The sequence below is a fragment of the Gracilinanus agilis genome, chromosome 2 (assembly GCF_016433145.1).
Source record: "Gracilinanus agilis isolate LMUSP501 chromosome 2, AgileGrace, whole genome shotgun sequence".
Lineage (NCBI taxonomy): Eukaryota > Metazoa > Chordata > Mammalia > Didelphimorphia > Didelphidae > Gracilinanus > Gracilinanus agilis.
This window is the reverse complement of record NC_058131.1, coordinates 596192113-596211938: the sequence shown is the minus strand read 5'-3', so window position 1 is coordinate 596211938 and position 19826 is coordinate 596192113. Positions and strand designations below refer to the sequence as shown.

Below are 19826 nucleotides of genomic sequence, written 5' to 3'. Positions count from 1 at the left end.
AATCAAAGCTATCAATGATCATATAAAAAAAATGTTCTAAATCCCTCTTGATCAGAGAAAGGAAAATTAAAACAATCTTGAGGAGGTATCATCTCCTATCTATTAGATTGGCCAATATGAAAGAAAAGGAAAGTGATAAATGTTGAAGGAGATGTAGCAAAATTGGGACATTAATGCATTCATGGTGAAGTTGTGAACTGATCTAACCATTCTAGAGGGCAATTTGGAGCTATGGGATGATCAACTGTGAAAGACTTAGCTACTCTGCAACACAAGATCCAAGAAAATTCTGAAGGACTTATGATGGAGAATGCCATATACCTTCAGAGAAAAAAAATGTTGGAATCTGATGCAGATCAAAGCATACTATTTATTGTGGTTTTATTTTGGGGTTTTGGTTTCATATGAGTATTCTCTTACAACAATGACCAATATGGAAGTAGACTTTTGTATGGTAATACCTGTATAACCCTGATAAAATTGCTTACCATCTTTGGAAAAAGGGGGGGGGGAGGAAGAGAAACAATTTAGATCGTATAATTTGAAAAAATGTATGTTGAAAAGTGTGATTACATATAATTGGGAAAAGAAAGTATCTTTTAAAAAAACATATGCACCCCTCTTTGCACTATGTTCTCTTTTTTGACTGACAGTGGCTTAGATGATAAGCCTGTACTGAACTAAAAGTCATCTGAAATTCTCTCTATCACTGCTTCTGAGTGTTAAACAACCTGAGCCTTCTTGGCTGCTGGTGCAATGTCTCCTGTTGTGGATTGAGTTTCTCTAGGCTCAGTGTTACCTAAAGTAGTTGAAGAACAGAAAGTCTACTTTCAAAGCAGGCATTTCCCCAAATCACTTGCATGAGAACAATAATGCAGTAATGTTTTAACACACAAAGAATATTCCAGAAGTTTCCTAGTCAAGACCCATAACAGATTCAGTGAAAAACAAGATCCAAAGGTCCTCACTGTAATATTTTACGCCTCAAAGTTAGATAAGATCATACAATTCAACCAAATAACAGTTGTATAGCATACTGAAGAGTCTCACCATAAATCACTTCTTGCCGCTTGACTATATCCTTTTTTTGTTGTTTCAAAAACTTGCTATCTACAATCCGACTCCAGGATTCCGCCTCCAGTTGTTTAGAATCCATTTCAAAATCTCCCATGAGTTGTCCTTCATTCATATCAGTACCTATCCCCAAAAAAGTAGAATTTGATGACCAGAATCAATAGGGTAGGAACACTTTAAAAAGCCTACGATGCCTGTTTTACCCTAGTGTTATGGCTTTTTTCTAAAGTCCCTAACACTTTGGGTTTACTTTCTCAACATCAGCATAAAAAGGAGGATAGGGAAGGGGGAAATTTTGGAATAAATTTCCTTGGACTAGAAAAGTGCATTTCTTGGCATACTTATAGTCATGATTTAATAAGAATTTGCTTCAAGGGAGACAAGTTCACATAAATGAACAGTAATTAATCCATAATTTTATTCATCTTATTTTTAACTTTATAAAATTATAAAGAAAAAAGGGAAGTGTCTAGGATACTTCATGCCTAGAAGTTTTTTCTAAATAGTTCAAACTACTGAAAGAAGAAAAACATTTGTATTTTATGGTATCCAAAGGCTTTCTCAATAACTTATGTTTGATAGAACTAGGAATCTTCTGACCACCAATGTAATCTAAGTCTGATATTTTATGGATAAGGTTTCATAGGCCTCCTCAGAGGAAGAAGGCAGATTTCCTTCTCACCAACACTTGCCTTAACTCCATGCTTTTGCAGAGTAGCTAATGGACTACACTATGTCTCTGCAGATGAAGAGATGTAAACCATATCTATCCTCTTACCTTCATCAGTGAGAGATTCTGTGGACTCATTGACCTTGCTGATTTTATTTAAAGAGTCTGTTGAATGGGACAGGAATTTCCAGGTGTTTGCCATGTTCTCATCATTGCCAACTCTGAGGACAAAAGGAAGCAAACAATGTCAAATACTCTTGGAAAAACTATAACTTGCTTTCAAAAAGTGAGTACTTGAAAAATTAACTGCAAAACCATTTCAGTTGGGCCAAACCCCCTCTATGTATAACTGAAAATAACAATTCACAAGTGAAATGTATAGCAACATATATGCTGGCTACAAACAGAATGAAAAAGAATGTGACAAAACAGAAAATATGAGCCTTTCAACTATGTTTCACCCACAACTTTTAAAAGAGGCTCAAGAGTATTTCTCTTCATAGTCATATGAGAGAATTTCTTTCCATGAGCTATATTAGAAATAATCTCTCTTTCTGGAACCACTGTGAATCCCTTTCATCTTTGCTTCCTAATGACTAAATATTCTGAAACACTTGCTGTAAATAGGGTTGCCTTGTATCATTTCTAACTCAAACCAAGAATGGTCATTTGGAAATAGGCTCTACTCTAAAGACATTTAAAAATCTCTGCCCAACAAAACAAAGAAAATCTTAAGATTAGAATTTCAAAAGGAAACTCTTATGATGCTACTCTAAAGCTAAGAATATAAGGACTAGTTGGTTGCTTCTCCCTCACTCCACTTGGAAAAAGCTGACAAAAGACTAAACAGCATGGGTGCATGGATGCTAAGGGAAGTGGAGTCTTCAAGAGATTTTTAATGCTTAAGTCAAGGAGTTGATCCAAGCCTAGTTTAACCAAAATCATTACCCTGGGATGCATGTTTGAGCCCTGAATGTGAATGGCTTATTTTCTTGGTGGGCAGACAGGTAAACATTGCACATCACATCATAACAACCATCATAATCAACCCTGTGCTAATTTACTATGCAGCCAAGTCCTGAAATGTCAGTGGAGGCAAAGCTCTCTCTCTAGAGGAGTGAGTGCAGGACATTGTAAAGGGCCAAGAGAAGTGGAAAATCTAGCCCTAGATGAGTTTTGAGATTTGGTGGTTACTAACTTGGAATCATTTCTTCCCCCTTTCCCCCCACATCCATTTACAAAATTACAATGATCTTTGTTTGGCTACTGCTCTGAAGAAATTGCTAGTTATAAGAGTGAATTTACAGATAAAATATGAAGATTATATTTCACAACAAAATTCCTCATTTTTAATAGGTATAGTTGACCATATTTTTACCTATTCTATCTTTTTTAGAACTAAAATTCCTCAAAGGAAGTAGCTCTATCCTAGTATACTAGTTTATCACTCAGTAAGCATAGCAACTATACACAATTTTGATCACAAAATTCATGGTGAAAACAGAATATGTCCACCAGGCTTTTAGTGATTATATCCAGGTGCCAAATGTTCCATTCATAAATCTGAACTTACCCAGCAATATTCTGTATAGAGACACTTTTGGAAAGTGAAGCACACTGCTGTGACCGCCTGTTAGGGAATAATGGAGCCACAGAGGTCTCATCAGGTACAAGGATTGCAGAACGAGGGCGCTCCTTAGGTTGTGAAGCTGGAAGGAGAATGGAACATTGTATCGGATGTATCATCTAATTGCTATACTGAAATGATCTCAACTTTCTTTTCTTTTTAAAACATTTTAAAATTTTGAGTTCCAAAATTCTCTACCAAAATCTGGCCCCTCTGCCATTCTTTAACAAAACAAGCAATATGATACCCATTATACATGTGAAGTCATGCAAAACACATTTCTGTGCTAGCCATGTTGCAAAACACACACACACACACACAAAATAAAAGGAAAAATATGCTTTAACCCACACTTAAAAGGTTCACCATTTCTCTGGAGACGGATAGCATTTTCTCATCATGAGTCTTTTGAAATTATCATGGATCACTGTATTGATCAGAGGGTTAAATCTTGTCTACCAATGTCTTGAACATAGTGCGAGTGTTTTAAAACATTTGTTGATCTATGACCCATATCAAACATCAAAGGCTATTCAGCTGAATAGAGATCATCAGGTTGTTCCCAAGTCAACAATAAAAGGATTAAAAACTTTTCAAATTTTTCATAAATTCATGTCCTCTTCAAGCTGGAATGAACTTGAGTTTTACCAAGTCCAACCATATCATTTTACAGTTTAATCAATAAGCATCTATTAAACAAAATGTGCAAAGCACATATCTTCTAAGTCATCCAGTCTTGAAAAAGGGGAGTCACCTTTGACTATCTATCTCTACCTTAGCACATACTGCTCCCCACTTCACATTATCTACATTACAGACAAATTAGATCACATATCATCTTCTCCCATTCTTCAATACTCTCTTTTCCATGAATTTGAACATGCTGCCCTCCCCAGTCCCCATTCTCTGAATGCGGTCCACCCTCTCACTGTCACCTGGCATTTCTCCTTTTCCTTCAAGATTCAACTTGGGTTCTAACTCACTGATGAAACCTTCTATCGGCTGGAAATTATTTCTAAATCTCACATTTCTCACACTGCTTTTCTGGACCTCTCTTCTTTACTTAAAATTCTCTTGTGTACCATAGTTATTTACATATGCCTTATCCCACCATTAGACTGTATATTCCTTAAGTATTATGTCTGTATCTTATTTCATCTTTACTTCCACATAGCCTAGTACAGGGATTGGGGAGATAGTAGGTACTTAAGTCAATATTTCTTATAAGGATTCTAATTATAGAAGACCTTAAAAGGCAGAGGGAAGAATTTGGACTTGATATGTTGGTATATAAGGTCACTGAAGATATTTAAGTGAAGGAAATAACATGCCAAAGGAAATTACTCTGGCCTTCAGCAAGATAGATAAAATTCTTTAAAGAGGATTTATGGAAGGACATGGACAAATATCACATAGAATGAGAAAGTGCAGATGGGCAACTTTCTTCTATTCTGCTAAGGGGTGAGCCCACATCGATGAGATCACAAATGCATCAAACTGAGTCTCTATGGATTAGAGAAATAGATGCAATAATGAGGATTTTCAGGATGATATAGCAAAACCCAAGCATTAAATAATGAGGGCCTGTTTTAGAGTGGTGGGAGCATGGATAGAAAGGTCTCAAAAGCAATGAGCCATCATAGAGGAAGATCTAGCATTACCATGAAGATCTGGACGGGGAATTAGCATGAGGGTAAGTCAAAAGTATTTCTGGAGATTATCTGAATTTTCAAGGCCTTTCTGCTAAGTTAGCAAAATTTATCAAGTGACTAGCAAGTGCTGAGATGAGCATGACATATAATGGGCTTTTGCTTTCGACAAGAGTTGTTACTTTTAAAGTTTTGTATAATAGAAAGGTTAGTAGGGTAGTTTGTTTAAAAGAACTATGATGAAGAATTTAAAAAGATGATTACAAAATCATTCCCTAATTTACTTATTTTGTAAATCTGAAGTTTCCATATAGGTTTCCTTACATTATGGTTCATTTCTGGCCTGTACAAGAGCTGATCTCCCGCAGGTCTTTTGTTTTCTTCAAATTTCTAACTCAGAACTTCTGTTGAAATTAACTGGCCTCTAGGGGAGGGGATCAGAGGAGAGGGAAGATTGTTCATCCCCTAGCATTCTATTTCATCATGGCATTATGCATATCTGGGAAAGTGAAAAAATTTGATCAATGTAACATAGTAGGGACATGGATTTAGTCTTGGCCCTATTTAATGAGAGCTCTGTGACCTGAGGGAGGTCACTTTACCTCTATTGACCTCCATTTACTCATCTGTAAAATTAAAAGATTGGAGGAAAGGAAGGAAATAAGTATTTACATACTTGGTGTGAAAGAGAACTCTTTACTCTGTTGTCTATCCTGAGTTAAAACCAACTTAAGTATCTCACTAGAGACTGAAGACAGGATTAACTCTCCTTTGCCTACCTTTTAAATTGGATTAACAAAAGATTGAAAGTGCTAGCACTAAGTAGGGTGTTCAATCTTTTGTTAATTCAATTTTAAAATCTTTAAATTCTTCTGATTACATGTAAAAAGTTTTTAACATTCATTTAAAAAAATTTTTTTTGAGTTCCACATTCTCTTCCTCCCTCTTTGAGAAAGCAAGCAATTTGACATATGTAATACATGTGCAGACATACAAAACATATTTCTATATTAATTATATTGTGAAAGAAAATACTCATCTCCCCACAAAAAAAAATAGTGGGAAAAAAAAAGTTTTCATCCACATTCAAATTCCACTAATTTTCTCTCTAGAGGTAGACAGCATTTTCCAGCATTAATCCTTTGGAATTATCTTGGATCACTGTATTGCTGAGAACAGTTAAGTTATTCACAGTTGATCATTGTATATTATTACTACTATTATATACACTGTTCTCCTGGTTCTGTTCACTTCACTTTGCATGATTTAAAATAAGCCTTCCTAGGTTTTTCTGGAAGCATCCTGTTCATTAATTCTTATAACCCAATAGTATTCCATAAAAATCATATATCACAACTTATTCAGTCATTCTCCAATTGATTTTTGTACACAAGCACTTAAAAAGAATCTTTTGGGGATACAAACCTCGTAGTAGTATGGGTAGGTCAAAGAGTATAAAGAGTTTAATATACCTTTGACCATAATTCCAAATTGCTCTCCAGAACAGTTAGATCAGTTCACAACTCCACCAAGAGCTTTAGTGTTTTGATTTTTCCACAACTATTCCAATATTTGTCATTTTCCTTGCCTGTCATATTAGTCATTTTGATAGGTGTGAAGTGGTAACTTGGAGTTGTTTTATTTTGCATTTCTCTAATCAACAGGGATTAGAACACTTTTTCATATGACAATAGAGAACTTTGATTTCTTTACCTGAAAACTGCCAGTTCAGGTGCTCTGACCATTTCTCAATTGGGGAATGACTTGTATTCTTGAAAATTTGACCGAGTTCTCTATATATTTAGAAAGTAGGCCTTTATCAGGAAAAACTTGCTATAAAATTTTTTCATTTATGAATACTGTTACACCCTCCATCTTATTTGTCTCATTTATTCTTCTCTCTGTCCTTTCACTCTGTCCCTCCTCAAAAATGTTTTGCTTCTGACCACTGACCCCTTAAATCTGCTTTCCCTTCTATCAGCTCCCCACTTCTTTTATTCTTTTCACCTCCTACACTTCTCTGCAAGGTAAAATAGATTTCTTTACTCAACTGAGTGTGCCTGTTATTCCCTCTTTGAACCTATTCCAATGAAAAGTAAGGTTCAAGCTTTGTTCGCCTCTCACCTCCCGCCCAACTTCTCTTCCAGTGTAAAAAAAGCTCTTTCACATCTTTTATGAGATTAATTACCCCATTCTAACCTCTTCCTTCCCTCTTCTCCCAGTGCATCTCTCTTTGTCAACCCTTAATTTTATTTGTTTAGATATCATCCCATCATAGTCAACTCACACCCATGCCTTTTGTCTATGTATACTCCCTCTAAATGTCCTATAATGATAAAGTTCCTAGAAGTTATGAGTAGCACCTTCCCATGTAGGAATGTAAACAATCTGACTTTTTTGAAATCCCTTATGATTTCTCTTTCCTATTTACTTTTTTATACTTCTCTCAAGTCTTGTATTTCAAAGCCAAATTTTTAAATTCAGCTTTGTTCTTTTTCATCAGAAATGCTTGAAAGTCCTCTATGTCATTAAATATCCATTCTCTTCACCACGACCACCACCACCACCAACTCCCTCAAGGATTATACTTGGTGTTTATTTTAAAAAACCCAACAACCCTTTAGTTTTCATCTTAGAATCAATATTATGTACAGGTACTAAGGCATTAAAGGCTAGGTAATGGAAGTTAAGTGACTTGCCCAGGGCTACACAGTTACTAAGTGTCTGAGGCCTAATCTAAAACCAAGACCCTCCTATCTCCTGAGCTAACTCTCTAGAGTCGCCTAGCTTACCTTCTATACTTGTTTTTATTGGGTGAGGAATTTTTCATTGTAAACCTAGCTTTTTTGCTCTCTGTAATATCACATTCCAGGTCCATTGATCCTTTAATGCAAAAGCTGCTAAAGCTTGTGTTATCCTGACTGTGGGTCCTCAATACCTGAATTACTTACTTTTGGCTGATTGCATTATTTTCTTCTTGACCTGGAAGCTCTGGAAATTGGTTATAATATTATTGAGAGTTTTCACTTTGGTGTCTCTTTCAGGAGGTGATGAGTGGATTGTTTCCATTTCTATTTTACCCTCCTGTTCTAGAATATCAGGGCAGATTTTTGTTTTGTTTTGTTTTTGATAAATTTTTGTGATATGACATCTTGGCCCCTTTTCCAACATGGTGTAGTCAAATAATTCTTAAATTCTCTCTCATAGATCTACTTTACAGGTCAGTTGTTTTTTCCAAAGAGAAATTTCACATTTTCTTCAATTTTTTTTTTCATTCTTTTGATTTTTGAGCCTCATAGAGTCATTAGCTTCCACTTGCCCAATTATAATTTTGAAAGAATTCTTCAGTGAGCTTTTGAACTTCCTTTTTCTATTTGGCCAATTCTACTTTTTTAAGAGTTCTGTTCTTCAGTGAATTTTTGTGCCTCTTTTACTCTGGTCTATTTGTTTTGTTTTTTTTTTTAATAAATTTTTTTAAAAATTTTTTCTTTATTTTAAACCCTTAACTTCTGTGTGTTGACTTATAGGTGGAAGAGTGGTAAGGGTAGGCAATGGGGGTCAAGTGACTTGCCCAGGGTCACACAGCTGGGAAGTGGCTGAGGCCAGATTTGAACCTAGGACCTCCCGTCTCTAGGCCTGGCTCTCAATCCACTGAGCTACCCAGCTGCCCCTGGTCTATTTGGTTTTTAAGGTGTTATTTTCTTCAGTATTTTGGGGTGCCTCTATCAACAAGTTGTTGGCTCTTTTTTCATGATTTTCTTGCGTCACATATTTCTTTTCCCAATACTTCCTCTACCTCTGTTATGCGACTTTAAAAATCCATTTTGAGATCTTTCAGGAATTCTTTTTAGGTCTGAGACAATTCATATCTTTTCTTTGAGGTTTTGGATATAATGGCTGTTTGGACTTTGTTGTCTGCTTCTTAATTTCTTTTGACCTTTTCTGTCACCATATTACTTTTCTATGGACAGGTCTTGTTTATTGTTTGCTCATTTTCCCAGTCTATGTTGTGACTTTTAGCTTTCTATTGAATTGTGGTTCTGCTCCTGGGACACTGCTCAAGCTTTAGATTTTTCATGCTGCTGTTTTCAGAGTTAGTTCTGGAGGGTCTATGATTTTTCAGTTCTTCCAAGGTGATATAGTCCAAGGAGAGATGCTCTTCTAGCCTGCGTTTTTGTCTATGAATGACCATAAACATTCTTTTCTACCCTGGAACTGTGACCAGGTTCCTCCTTTCTTACTAGTGCTCCTCCTTGCCCTAAGACTACAACCTGGAAACACATAGGGCAATGCAAGAAAGTCCTGTATCCAGTGCCAGCAAAGGATCCCCTGTAATCTCCTTTTGACCAGGCTGACAGCTCCAGAAGCCACTGCTGCCAATTCTGTCTCTCCCAAGGTCTGCTGCTGGCTTGCTGGGTTACAGCCTTCTGGGGCAGATGATGCTGGGCTGTGCTCTACTCTCACCCTAGTGAGACAGACCTTAACTGCCAACCTTCTAAATTGTCTTTGGCAGGAAAATTATTTCAACTTCTCCTTTTGTTGGTTCTACTGCTCCAGAATTCATTTTGGGGGCATCACTATAAAGTTATTTAGAGGGCATTTGGGAAAGCTCAGATGAGTCCCTGTTTTTACTCTGCCATCATGATTTGATCTGGTTTATTTTTTCCCTTTCCCTAAACAGATTATTTTAAAGTATGACAACTGGAATTCCTTCTCTCAAAGGATAAAACTATTCCTTTCTATAAGAAATCAAGTGTTAACCAATGTATTTTTCTAACTATTCAATCAAAATGAAGATTTTGCTGAATTTCAAAGTTTCTCCTGAATTTTGATATTTGTAACTGAAGACTTTCAAAGTCTCATTAACATTCAAAAGTTTGATGACATTTTGTGACATGCACAAAATGTCTAATGAATTATCTTCTGCTTTGTAATAATTCCTGAAATAGCTTCAATAACATGGATGCTCCATGGGCTTCCTACACTATTTAAACTGGGTCAGAAGTAAAAGTCAATGGCAAAGAGTATTCACTGGTCAGGGAGAGAAACAGTTCTCACAGGGTATACAGAGGCAGCCTAGCTAATTATGACATCATTCTGAAAATCCTGAGCACTGGATTAGCAATGAGTAGCACAAGATTTCAGAGGTAAGATATACCACATAGTATGAATGCAAACAAAAAACACCCCCCCCCCGCCCCATCTTGATTGCTATAATGAATGAATACGATCAATACAAAGTAGTAATTCTGGAACAGTTTATGAAAAAGAAAAGGAAACATGAAGTAGGCTATTTGCTACTTACATTTATTTCTCATAATGACTGTGGGTAGTGAAGAAGTGTCATGTGCCTGAAGATTTCCTTTAGGTTGCTGGAAGAAATAATGGAATTCAATTCATCCAAAAAGGAAAGGAAGAAAACTTTCCACCTAGGTTTTGTTTTAATAGCAAGTTTCAGGATAACTATCAACGAATAGATTAATCCTTAGGAATCATATTTTAAAAAATTTGTACCCAACGTTTTCAACAGTTCAACACCTAATAGAAATCCCTGGGCAAGAAAAAGTGTGTCCAAGTTTCAGTGTGGCTCAGCAGAAAAAGGCCAGCTTTGGAGGTAGAGGTGGAAATCTGACTTTGTGTGGCCTTGGACAAGTTACTTAACCTCTCTAAACCTTAGTTCCCTTATCTGCAAAATGAGGAGACAGGACTAGGTGAATTCTGAGATCCTTCTGATGCTACATTTATGATTCTATGAACCCTTTTTTTGGAGTCTTTCATTTATGTGATCATTTTCCAGGAAAACTTAACAATAACTGCATCACAGGTTGGGCAAGCACTGGTAAAATGTCTTAGCTACGAATCACCACAGTGTTGCTACTGCTGGTGTGGACATGGGTATGTGCAGGTAACTCTAGAGTGCTTCCCTACAAGGAGATAATTATATACGGAATTAGAATACAAATGAAATTGCAAAAAAACATTAACTCATAATTTCCACCAAAATATGCCACCCTGTACCATATAAAATAAGCCTGCGAGAGGCAGTATAACATAACAGATGTTTCAAAAACTGGTGTTGAAACTAGGAGAGTTCAAGTCTGTTATGTGATGCTAGACAAATATCTTCAACCTCTTAGTGATCTAGGCAACTCTCCAAAACTATAAAGTGCAGAAAAGGTAATGACCTGCATTTATAAAGGTAGCTTCTTCACCTAGATTTCTCAAATCTCAGGTCCAATTCCTATGCTTTTTCTTCTCTATTGGCCTTTTGTTATGTATTTATTTATAAGTCATGCATAGTACTAGTATTTTAAGGTGCCACCAGGCAATTAGCAATTTGTATTCAGGAAGAAGAGACTCCATTATAAACAAACAGGATCCTAAAACACTCTCAAAAAACTGAAGCACCTAATTGCTAATAGATCCTTTCTGAGAGGTTAGGAAACCAAGAGTATAGAAACTGAGCAGATAAACTAAAAACAAATCTATTTGAATCCTTCAAACAGAAATGTTAAAAACAAATAAACACATTAAAATTGCAATGGTCCTAAGAACATATTTTTTCTTTTTCAAAAACTAAAATAATTGTCTCTATAAAAAAATTATTAGAAGAACTGATTTACCTTTTGGGGCAATAATTTAAAAACAAATGTCATCTCATCATATCCCCCATTCCCCCTCCCTCTAAGGAAAAAACAAACAATCTTCCTCTATCGACATTTTTTGACCTATTCAAGCACTATCTTTTGGTTAGAAATGTCTTACCTTCATTTTGACCTTTGCACAAGAAGCCAGACTTTCTCTACAGCCTTTGTGGACAAAAGCACCGCAACCTAAAATGAAAACAGAATCCAAGGTCACAAAGAATAAAAGCTCAGGTTCACAGATCACTGCTTTCCATCACAAAGCTGCTTACATATATATGCACACATATATTTTTATGTATATATTCCTAACTGAAATTTTCCACACTTTAGAGTCCTTTGCTTTCAGCACATCCTCAAACTGTAATTACAGACTGTATCCCCTTTGGATACACTGTGTCTTCCAGGAATCAGTCATATGATGTCACAAAGCTATGAGAAACCAGAGCAGATGGAACTCCTGATCAACAAAGATTACAAGTCTGAAACATTGCAGGCAAGAAGTTGAGAAGTGTCCAATTCTAAAAGCCAAATATTCTGTGCTTAACTCAGATGTCTATGGCATCAAATGGAGAGCCCCAAATAAAGAAGATGCAGACAAAGAAGAAAAAAGAATAAAATCTTGTTTAATTTGCATGACTGTGGCAGGGGCCTAACAATCAAACTTTAGGTGTCCTTATGACTTGGCTCATAACAAAGACCCTGAGAGGAGCCCACCAGATATCAAGAAAGTGGGACTCAGAAAAATGAGAGCTTTATTTATTTATTTTATTATTTTTATTTTAAACCCTTAACTTCTGTGTATTGTCTCCTAGTTAGAAGAGTGCTAAGAGCAGGCAATGCGGGTCAAGTGACTTGCCCAGGATCGCACAGCTGGGAAGTGTCTGAGGCCAGATTTGAACCCAGGACCTCCGGTCTCTAGGCCTGGCTCTCAATCCACTGAGCTACCCAGCTGCCCCAAGAGCTTTTTTTAAATTAGTAAACTGCCATTTACAATGGAAACATTTTATTTCTATTTCTCACTTTATTTCTTAAGACTCTTCACACATGAACACTCATCTCTGATCCTTGGAGGAATTATCAGGCATTGCTATTGCTATAATGTCATCAACTGCATGATGACAAAAGGGCAGAAGAGTAGAAAGGCAGAACAGACAAAGATTTCATCCATAAGCATCCTTCACAAAAGAGGAACATATTCAGGAAATCAAGAACAGACATTATTATTAAGCAATAATTTCCAATTTATCCCAGAGGAACAAGTTTATTCACCAATTACGCACAAGATGTTCAATGACCTCAGCAAGCTACTGGGGGCAGGAACACAGGAGATGGAGAAGAGCAAAATATGTTTGCCAAGTTCTAGCCCCACAATCTGACTTCTTATTGTCCCTGATGTTACTTTTGCAATTATATTTGTAACACAGCTAAATGTGTGGTATATTGATATAGGACTAAAGGACAGACTAACTGAATTTACATATGGTTCTTCCATTAACTAACTGTGACTGGTAAATCATACTCTTTGGACTTCAGTTTTATCATTTGAAAATGAAAAGTTTGATTAGATACTCTTGGAGATCCCTTTCACCTTTAAAATTCTATGATTCTAGGGGCATCTGGATAACTCAGTGGAGTGAGAGTCAGGCCTAGAGACGGGAGGTCCTAGGTTCAAACCCGGCCTCAGCCACTTCCCAGCTGTGTGACCCTGGGCAAGTCACTTGACCCCCATTGCCCACCCTTACCACTCTTCCACCTATGAGACAATACACCGAAGTACAAGGGTTTAAAAAAAAAATTCTATGATTCTACCCACAACCTTTTTTTTTTTTTGACTGGGTTTTCACTAAAATAATCAATTCTGTCAGAAAGTAAAATTTTCAAGCAACCTCACTGAACTGGTATGCACAATGCATATTTAAAGTGAGTTTTTAACTTCCTTTTACATTATCTGGATAAACACTGCAATAAATTGCTATTCTTAAAGCAACATGCAGACTACAACACTCTTAGTACAGTCCCAACCAGAATAATATATACTTGGGAAATATTTAACAAAATAAAAAAAGAGTAAAACATAGATATTATATTTAAAAACAAAATTAACATGTGACCCATTGGGACACTGCTATATGGATTAGTGGCCCCCATTATTTTTGTTAACACCACCATTCTTCAGGGAATATGGTAGACTCAGTATCCATTAAGTGCCCAGTCTGATGGGGCTTGGGCTGAGAATGCCTATCCGTCAGTAGCCACACATAATTCATCATAAATCCCTATACTTTTCAATACTACTCCCTATAAAGAGGGTTGGTACAGAAGGGCTGGAGGAAAAGATACTTTTGGAGGGCATCTTGCTTCCTCTCAGTCTTTCAGGGTCTACTCAGATGCAGAATCACTACCTCATAGACCAAAATCTGAGCAAAAATTCTTTTTAAAATTACAGGATCACAGATGAATTACAGATACTATGGGAACTAGATAAAGAGACATAAGAGGTCATCTACTCAAATTTCTTCACTGTATAGATGAAGAACTGAGGCACACATTCTATTCTATTCTATTTCATATTACTATTTCATTGTAACTCATCACATTATTGTATAAGCCTGAAGGCCCTATCAAAACATCTCTCCACCCTCCACCCTAACTCAACAGAAGCAACTGCTATAGAATTACATAAATATCTTTAGTGGAAATCTGCAATTACTATTACTAATGGGTCACAAAGTGTCTCTTTCTTTCTTTTTTTTTTATAACAAATTTCCATGTAAATTTTCTGAAGTTATATGATCCAAATTGTCTCCCTCCCTTCTTCCCTACCCACTCCCAGAGCAATTCAATCTGGGTTATCCATGTATTATCACATAAAACATAGTTCCATATTATTCTTTTTGGTGACTGATCTCATAAAACCCAAACCTCAAAACATATACCCGGAATAAACAAGGGATAAATCATATGGGTTTTTTGTTTTTTTTTTGCATTCTACTCAAACAGTTCTTTCTCTGGAGAGTGGATAGCATTCTTTTTTCATAAGTCCCTCAGAATTGTTCTGTGTCATTGTATTGCTGTTGTTAGAAGCAAAGCTCAACACATTTGATTGTTACACAACATTGCAGTTACTATACAATGTTTTCCTGATTCTGCTTATTTCATTGTGCATCAGTCCATGAAAGTCTTTCAGGTTCTCTCTGAAATCATCCTGTTCATCATTCCTCATAGCACAACAGCATTCCATCACCAACATATAGCACAATTTGTTCCACCATTCCTCAGTTGAGGGACATCAAGGGTCTCTTCTTCATAATAAAGTGGCCATACCAAACCAAAAATAATCCATCAAGGCAAAGGATTAGTGAGGTAACTTGTATTTATAATCTAACAATTTAAAGATCATTTTTGAAAATATCTAATAACCTCCTTAAAAGCAAAGTTGACTGAACTTGAGAGGCAAACATGTAAGGGGAAGGAGAGAAATAACCCACAGATAGAAACAGGACCTGCGTCGAGTGGTTTGAACTCCTATCTTTGCAGACAGAGCTAAGTCAAAAGTCTCCAAACCTTTCTGCCTATGGTCTTCTTTAGTGGTCTAAAAACAAAACCTATCAGATGGGTATGTATACCTTTATCTTTGCTGCCTTCTCCTTCAGAGACCAAAAATACTGATAGGAATCCAAGAGCTCCAGGATGAACTCTGCTTAGTAACATACTCTACTCCAATACAACTCTTTGACCATTTTCTTGGTGAACAATGGAATAGATACAGGCACTCATTCTCTAAGGCCATATTGGTGAACCTATGGCACGTGTGCTGGAAGGGGCTGCTCCCCTCCCCGCCTGAGAACATTTCTCTCATCACTTGCCCCTCTGCCCAGCAGTCAATGAAAGCGCTTCCTCCTTCTCCTGTCTGGAGTACGGGGGTGGCTAACATGCCAAGTGAGGGTTGTGGTTTGGGCACTCAGTCTCTAAAAGGTCCATCATCACTGCCCTAAAGTAAGAACAACCATCTTGTGAATATCTTGTTTGTCCAAATGATTGGGAAAGGAAAAAAATAAGCATTTATACATTGTCTACTCCAGGCTAACCACAGTAATAAGTTCTTTATAAATAATAATTATAATTAATATCTCATTTGATGGCTGGTTGTACATTATTCCTCCTTCCATTCTCCAAACCTCTCTCTTCCTCCTTTTTCTCTCTAATCTTTAAATTCTCTAAACCCTACAGCAAGCTGGGTAGATCAATGCCGTACACATGGCTGAAATGGGGAACTACATGATCCAAAAGTTTTGTGCTATAACATAATTTCTTTCTTCCAACAGAGCTTATGCAATGATGTTGCTTATCTCCCTTTTGTCTTCAATAGCTTGGTTCTTTTCACCCCAGATAAACCTTTTCTAATACTCATTAATCCTCTGTTTTATTCCCTAACTCTGTTATCTCAACTATATTAATTCCTGTTAATTCTATAGAATAATCTCAATCACAGATGGCAACTAAGATTATAAATTATTAGTTTTAAGGGAAATACAACATGAAAAATGAGTGCCATCAATTTCTAAAATTCTTTAAATGTTCTACACAGAAGTCTTGCCTTTCAAAAGCTTTTCAAATCTTTTAAGTAAATCTCCTTTCCCTCAAATTCTAATAGTCAAGTAAATAAGTAATTTATAGATTTTGTTAGTTTCCTATTTTTAAAATTACTGATATGGCCATTTTTGTTGTTTTCTATTATTTCACACTATAAATAATAACTCAACTATATTAGGGGTTATATAGGCTTTTGTGAGCAAGCCTGGGAATGTAACCACTATTTGTATTATTTCTAAAGAATAATAAGTTCCAAGTTTCAAATAACAAACTTATAAATGCACATTTAGAACACAATCAGAGTCTAGTCTAAGGACTGCATGTACTTTCTTTTAAAGCTATTTCCAATGCTCTGCTTCCATCTCTCTGGCAAAGCTGTTTTGTAAGGTGGAAAATTATCACTTTAACAGACAGTTTTAGCAACATTCAAAATCCTAGATTAGGGACATAAAGTATCCTGACAAGTCTGAACTGTGACAGCAAGTGTTTGGGCACAAAAGTAAGAAGGCCATTATGAAGATATTTTAAACAAACTAAAATTTTCTCAAGATGTTGATTTTCAAACAAAACTACGACTCTCCACAAAGCTGTCATTTAAACAAATTCACTGGGCTGTTGCTATACTGTGACCACAAGCTTCATTTAAATAAATGGTGCAAATTGAGTCTGCTCAGACATTTAAGCACCCACTTGAAAAACACTCAACTTGTTACCAAGTTGTTCTGTGCCTAACTCTGATGGGCAGTTTTGATGTTCTTTGTGGGTGATGTAAAAACATCAACCTCACTGACATCAGTCAAGGTCATGTGGCTGAAACTCTATGCTCTATTTTTTTGGGGGAAGATGACAGACGATAATAGAAGAATTAAAGCCAAGTCTAATCCATTTTCAAGTTCACTGCCACAACCACACCAATTTTTCAAAAGAGAGCAAAGGAAAGTTGAGTGGTTATTTCAGATCTCCTAATAGAAGTGAGTGATATGCTTTTTGTCTTCCAAAGGCCTTCTCTGGTACAGTGTCTCAAAAGTGTGGTTTATGGGAACAGAGCTTGTCCAGCTGGTCCCACATTGGACTTCTTTATGCTTCAGAGTAAATAGCCCAGCCCTTCTTTCCTTCTCCTCATTAAGAACTATAAGGTAGAATACACGGTACCTTAGACAACAAAATTTTTAATATTCGTGTCATAAAAAGCTTTAGTGAATTAATTATAAATCATGCATTACCGTTATCATTAAGAAAAATAGCTAAAACCAAAGCTTCAGTTAAGTTTCACAGAAATTATATGGTGGGATAAACACTACAGGACTGTACTGGTCAAGATCTGAAAGAGTTTTCTCATGAGTCACATTTCAGTTGAAACCCTGAGGTGAGAGGTATTTTCCCATCCCTTCAGGAGTCAATTTCTGCCGGTGTCCATTTAGATCACAATTATCTTTAATGGGTGTGGTCAAAAGTTCTTGCCACAATTCTTCCTGTTAGCCGATATGCGCATTAGAGTCTAACCTTTAAATATAACTTTTTGCTTCCCTTACTTCTGGAGAACAAGGATAGTATACAAAAATGGAATTATACAACTTCCCTTTTTTTTCCTGTCATAACCAAGGAAATCCAAATAAGCAAAATGAACCCAATCCAGGATAAATAGTACAAAGACAACAGAAATATATTCTCTAAAAGGCTTCCTGTAATTCATTGTTTTAATATTATGGGAAGTGAGCAAGACTGTCCAGATTGGTTTGATAAAGTAGAGATGCTGAGGTAAGAAAGAAGGTCTTGGTAGTGAGTGCACCAACCACACGCATAATTAATGTGTAAAACACAAGGTAAGAAGGTCCAAGTCATTTCAGAGAAAGTGCCTAGAATAGCAGTTTTCTGAGATATATATGGAAATAAATACTAAAACAGAACCCAAACAGTTCTCCTTTAATAAAATTTATTTTACTATGTGGGTCAGAAATATGAAAAGCTCTTCTTTTAGGTTCTAATTTCCTAAATAACAAGCTTCCTCTCTTTGAAATCAGTTATATATATCTTGTTCTGATGGATAAAGTAATAAATTCTAATGCCAGGAATTTTCTTTCCAAGGAGTTGCTTTCCTTTACCAGGAAAAAAAAAAAGCAAAACCCAACCAAAGCATAAGCTCCTCATATTTTCTAGATTGTAGCCAGTCATTTTTTAATCTAGAGAACCAATAGATCAACAAAGTAAGCAGAAGCTGTTTGCACAGCATATAATAAATCATCTGTAACCAGAGGGCCATTTTACTTCTGCTAAAGCAAGACATGCAGGAACCACCAGGAAGAGTTTAAAAAAAAAAAAAAAAGAATGGAGCCAATCCATTGGTCTGTCGCCCACATCATGTTTTCCAAATGCACAATGCTTCAGAGCAGTGAGAAAAAACAGCTGATGTGACTCAAGGGAAGTTTTCAGCAGTGTAGAATTTTAAAATTGATTTTCCTAGGTCAACAAAACCTAAAGTAAAATTAGTCGTGACCCAAGCAAAGCTTCTTCCTTCAAATCTGCTTTCTAGGTCTTTTGCCAGATTAAAATGTTAGGGCCCTGTTTTTAAAACATGCACTACTATATTTTTCTTTCCTTTGTTCTTCACTGAGAAATTCTCAGGTACTGGATTCTAATTTCTTAGTTGAAAGAATGGTATTTTCTTTTCTATGGCTATGTACCCAAGGGCTGTATCCTGAGGTCCTCTTCTCTTCTTTCTCTATACACACCCTCTCTTTTGCAGTGCTATCATCAGCTCTCTTGTGTTATAATTATTATCTTTAGAAAGGTGACTCATAATTCTACATGTCTAGCCCTCAATTCTTAGATTCAACAGCATGTAATGGTTCCAAGGCAGAAGACAGATCAGGGTCAGGCAATGGAGGTTAAATGAGTTTCCCAGGGCCACAGAGCTCAGAACCCAGGACCTCCTGTCTCTTGGCCTGGGTCTTAATGCTCTGAGGCACCTAGCTGCCCCCTGCAATAGCTTCTTAATTGGACTCCCTGCTTCTAATCTCTTTCCCTCTTTCTATAGAACATGCCAACTTGACATTTCTGAAGTACAGGTAAAAATGTAAAGTCTCTCCTTAAGAATCTTCAGTGACTTCCCATGGCCACTAGAATAAGATACAAACTCTTTGGCTTGACATTTATGGCTCTTCCACAATCTGGTTCCATAACCTTTCTTGTCTGATGTCACAAGATGCCCTCTCATGCATTTTCAAATCAAGACAACCAAGCTACATGCTGTTCCCTGTAGACAGTGTTCCATCTCTCTTGTTTCTTTTTTTTGCACAAGCTATCCTCCTCTCTTCTCCACCACCAACATACATACTCTTCCTCACATTTTAGAATCATTACTTTCCTTCAAGACATGGCTCAACTGCCATTTTCTGTATGAATCCTAGAGTGATGTCTAGGGTTGTGAGTGTTCTCTCCCTCTCTCTCCATTCACCCAAATATGTGTGTATATACATACAGATACATATATATTGTATACGCGCATATATATAAAAACTCCTTATGGCCTGGGACTGTTTCATTTGGGTCTGTCCTTAGCACTGAAT

The 19826-nt window shown here is 36.5% G+C and overlaps 1 protein-coding gene across 1 annotated transcript in view; it reads right to left on the bottom strand.

The window, feature by feature from the left end:
- The window catches only part of AKAP13 (A-kinase anchoring protein 13), a 114059-nt gene that overhangs the window by 21563 nt on the left and 72670 nt on the right, over positions 1–19826 (bottom strand). Inside the window, exons 10-14 of the mRNA XM_044665434.1 lie at positions 11786–11853; positions 10326–10392; positions 3318–3453; positions 1855–1965; positions 1051–1205 (exon numbers count right to left, since the gene is read on the bottom strand). Of these exons, the coding sequence (XP_044521369.1) occupies positions 1051–1205; positions 1855–1965; positions 3318–3453; positions 10326–10392; positions 11786–11853 (537 nt within the window). The remainder of the gene's footprint in view (positions 1–1050; positions 1206–1854; positions 1966–3317; positions 3454–10325; positions 10393–11785; positions 11854–19826) is intronic.